The 4,656-nt window shown below is 34.1% G+C and overlaps 1 protein-coding gene across 1 annotated transcript in view; it reads left to right on the top strand.

The window, feature by feature from the left end:
• LOC106684750 (uncharacterized) overlaps nucleotides 1–3,281 on the top strand; it is a 5,635-nt gene extending 2,354 nt beyond the window's left edge. Inside the window, exons 2-3 of the mRNA XM_014427003.3 lie at nucleotides 392–2,155; nucleotides 2,984–3,281. Of these exons, the coding sequence (XP_014282489.1) occupies nucleotides 402–2,155; nucleotides 2,984–3,275 (2,046 nt within the window). The 5' untranslated portion in view covers nucleotides 392–401 and the 3' untranslated portion in view covers nucleotides 3,276–3,281. The remainder of the gene's footprint in view (nucleotides 1–391; nucleotides 2,156–2,983) is intronic.
• The last annotated feature ends 1,375 nt before the right edge of the window (nucleotides 3,282–4,656 follow it).

Below are 4,656 nucleotides of genomic sequence, written 5' to 3' on the forward strand. Positions count from 1 at the left end.
TCAAGGACAAAAGGGATATGTAGGTCATGGTGTAGTGTTCTGTTGGAAATGATCGTTTTATAAGCGATATTTTTCGCTTTCCTTGTTCAAAAAATAATAGTTCCAAAAGTATGTTTATAAGCAAAAGGAACATTTATAAAACAAAAACTTTGTTAAGGATTGTAAAGGTGTGAATTTTAAAGAAAGTAATACTAAAGTGTTCCTTAGGAAAGTTCATAAATACATTCCTGAGAGTAAACCTGATGTGCTGCGTCCTTTATCCTTGAATTTAATATTTATATATGGATTTTAAACAATTCTGACGCAATGCGTATATGTAGTTTTTTTTTTAACTATATTTTTAAGTTTATATATACATAAATAAAATTTAAGAAAATATTGAATATTATAGAAACGTGAATATGAAGAAGAGGTATGCAGCTTCTTGCCCAATTTCGTACAGACCTACCAATGATAGTGAACAACAGAGAAAAAGTCTTTTGGATTATATTTTTTCTGGTTATGAAACTTGCAGCTCCTCAGAGTTGCATGATGTTTGTTTACAAACAGACTTGAATATGGCAGACTGGGATGATCAATATTTTGAACGTATAATAGAAAGATTTACTACTGGAAATGTTGGTGATTCTCGGCCTGAAGAATTTGCGGATATAATCGAAAGCGGAGACGAAGAGTTTCACTCTGTAATGGAAGATAAATTAGAGGAAGCACATTTGGATGTACCCCATTCGATAAATATACAATTGAAGGATTCGCCTCATATTATATTAGAGGACGGAATGCACAAAACTAAAATAACAATGACGTCCAAATACCTGGAACAAAATAGACTCGAATTGATAATTGGAGAAGGCTCGACAAGAAACATTAGATTAAAAGCTGGAGAATCTGAAATTTATCCAACTGATAAAGCTCCCCCTTCTGGTATAAATATATCAGTCACGGATGAAAAAGATTCAGAAAAAAAAGATGCAGAGATTGATCAACCATACGACGACGGTGAAAATCTCAAGTATTATGATTTCGAGAGTACAGGAAAGAGAATAGGATTAATGAGTATAGTTGTAGATAACCTAGAGCAGCAGGGTATTCGCCAAGAAAAATATTCTTATAATCCTCGAGGGAATATAGTCCAATGCGTCTCTGATTATGGCTATTTGAAGGAACTCGACAAAAGGGAATTTGGAAGTATTGATATCAAGAACAATGAAAAGTCAGGGAGTTTCGACATTGCAAATGCAATGAAGTTACAAAGGGACTCGCCAATGACCAAGAAACAAAAAAATGAAACTTATAAAGAGGTAAAAAAAAAATTCTTTAAGAATGCATTAGAAGGGGATCCAATGTTGGATCATGTAAAGAAAGAGTTGATTGAAGAATTGGTTAGAAAAGGTTATGAAGCACCAGTAAAGGAAACATTCAAGAGCACCCAAGTACAAACTGAGGTCCACATACATCCTGGGGCTAATGATGACTATTCCTTTTCAGATTCTTCCGACTCCATATTGAAGCGTTTTAATGCTCTGAGGAACGTTAGTAATGCATGTCCTTCTGTAAAAGAGCCTTCACAAACTAAGGAACTCCTTCACCAAGAAAAGAAGCAGACAGATGAAAAGAAGGATAAAAATACTCACGAATATACTCATACTTACGAAGCGACTATAGGTCAGATAGATACCGATTTTTCTACAAGAACGGAACCTACGATGGAAGGAATTTCAGACCTCACTGATAGAAACGTGGTAGAGATCCCAAAAGAAAAAGATGATGCTACAGATGATGATGTTTCTGATTTTTCAACGAAGCCGAAAAAATCTCACAGTACCACCAGCATCGAAAGGAGGTCCAAGCTAACTGATACCCGAGGGTTAGAAGATGATGGGACCAAAGATGTAGCCAATTTGTCCGATAGGGAAGTGAAGTCACCTTCACTTCTCAAAGCCTTGAAGAGTTTCGATGAGGAGCTGAACCCGTTGCAGCAAGAACTGACCAGGCTGCTTTCTGATTTTAAAAGCATCGACATTACTGAAGATGTTCAGATCTCGGTGGCTGCGGGCCGCCTTCCGCAGGTACCGTCGACCTCGGCTGAGGTGCCCTTTCCCACCCCAACCCATCACTACCCGAATCCTGACGAATCCATCCATCACTTATATAGGTTAGTATTCTCCATTATTGCCGTATATTACAGGGTATAATAGCTGAATGAGGGAGTGGGAGAATGCTAGTATAAAATTGTGCTAAGCAGACAAAATGTTATTAGTTAATTTTTCTTATAAAAATACAAAGGATTGGGTTTCACACTAAGGAGTCTCAGACGTTGATGTTTTAACGGAAGTCAATTTTTAAAATTTTTTATTGTAATTTTAATTAGTCGAATTCCACATAAATGCACGCTGGTGTGAACTATTTGTTATCTTGATGAAACTAAAAGTGACTTAAAAATTGTTGCTATCTGACCACAGAAATGTTCCCTTTTTAAATGGATTGTTTTAGTCCTGGGGACGTACTAATTTCCAATCTTTAGTATCAAGCGAGAACATTTTAGAGGGCTTTATGATATGAAATTTTACAAAAATAAACTGTCTCTGAAAATGTTATCCCAAATAGCAATAATTCACTTAGATGTCATCTTACAAATTGTTGGCAGTCGTTCTGTTTTTAATGTTAATTTGTTGGACATGGCACAATAAAAAAAAAAATCACTTTCGGTCAAAACTTATGATAAAATGCGCGGTTATTATGAACAATAATTTTTAATAAGTTCTACAAACTGGTACTTGACAGTTTGGCTACCAACAGACTTGTTGGATTTCATTACGTGGCAATAGATGAAACTAAAGTACCATTGTTCTGATTTGTGAAACTCAAGTTTCAGTAGTTTTTGCTAATTGAGAACTGTCCCGAAACTAACCTAATAGTATTCACTACTAATGCTACTTTTAACAATAATAATATTGAATACTAACAGTTAATTCGAAATCAGGACTGGTTTACCGCAACCTATGATTCGTAGTCAGCCCTGTCATTGCGCTCCAGGAACTTGCCTAGGATTCCGCCGCTCTTCGGGTATCATCTGCCAAAGAATCAAAAGACTCCGTCCCTCGGTCTCATCGTCGGAATTCTTCAGGGAGTTCACGAGACCTGCTTGGATCAGCGAATCTTACCGACCTCATTCCATCTTGTCCGACCCTGAGGACATCTATGGAGACAGGATCTCTCGCCCTGCTTCTTCGTTGAGTATCCATACTGATGATATATACAATAAACGAGATTGAAGCTAACGTATTAATTGATTGTATGCTTTTAATTTAATTCAGTAGTAGAATAGGTTCATCTCAGTTTTCATATATATAGGGGAGGGATAACAGTACAAGAACCCAAGAGGAGAAAAAAGGCAGTTATCCTACCCCAATTTTTGATTAGTTTAATGAAAACTATGTATAATTACTAGCAAAAATTAATGAGTCTGCCAAGTAGAGATAGGGGGAATAAAAAATGGCGGCTGTTTCAAAACCTTAAGAAAACATTAATTTTTCATTCGGAGCTCTATATCTTAAAAACTACCAACAATACTAGAAAATTTTAGAGAACATTATTTAAAGAAGAGTAAATTTGCTGAAATATTAGCCCTAAAAGAGCTATTTACGTCTAATAGTTCTTGAGATATAGCTTTTTAAAAAGCAAAATTTCTTAAAAATCTACTGAAAGATTAGTAGTTAGTTAATTTATTTTGAGAAATCTATACCTCAAAAACCATTTGACGTTCAGATGTCTATTAGCACTCAAATTAAAGCTAGTTTAATCAGCTATAAAGTAGTTTATGATGTTTATTTTCGAGGGAGTGGTAATTTTCATGAAATTTGCTAAAATAAATTGATTTATAGTTGTTCGGACAATAAGTTTGATTTATGAAAAACTTCATTTCAGAAACCATTGACGTGCAGATGTCTGCCAGTGCTCAAATTAAAGCTAGTTAAATTTACTACATAATAGTTAATTATGTTTATCTTTGTAGGAGTAGTAGTTTTCATGATATTTGACAAGATAAACTCACAAAATGTTAATTTCTAGTTGTTTGTATAAAATGTTGGATTTTTGGAAAAATATTTCTCTACTTGGCAGACTCATCAATTTTTGCTAGTAATTATACATAGTATTCATCAAAGTAATAAAAAATTGGGGTGAGATAACTGCCTTTTTTTCTTCCTGGCTGTTGTATTATAAGGGGTTGTATTGGCCGAGAGAATTGAGAAACAGCATAGCAATGTTGGTGTCTATTTTGTGACAATTCACTAATCTCTTCTCTCTCTTGCTAAAAGAAATTGTAAAATCTGTAAGGAAGAAGAGAGAAACAGTTCATTCAAAAAGCTGTGCCTCCCAACTGCATCTGGTCACTATAAAAACTACATACAAATACTAGTTGGACAATTGTTTATTATTCTTAAAATACTTAGGCATAGTCAGTTAAAATACATAATAGTAATTCATGATTTTTTTGTTCTTATTGTTTTAGTTTTTTAATATTTTTCTTTTCTATATTTTAATATTTTTTATGAATAATATAATTTTGTTTCTTTGAATGGAATATGGTCCAGGTACGGTCAAAAAAACTTAAATAGTAAATAATTATACTATTTTTATTGAGCCAACGTTTCG

Source organism: Halyomorpha halys, unplaced genomic scaffold, assembly GCF_000696795.3.
Source record: "Halyomorpha halys isolate HHAL.00 unplaced genomic scaffold, Hhal_1.1 Scaffold611.1, whole genome shotgun sequence".
Classification (NCBI taxonomy): Eukaryota; Metazoa; Arthropoda; class Insecta; order Hemiptera; family Pentatomidae; genus Halyomorpha; species Halyomorpha halys.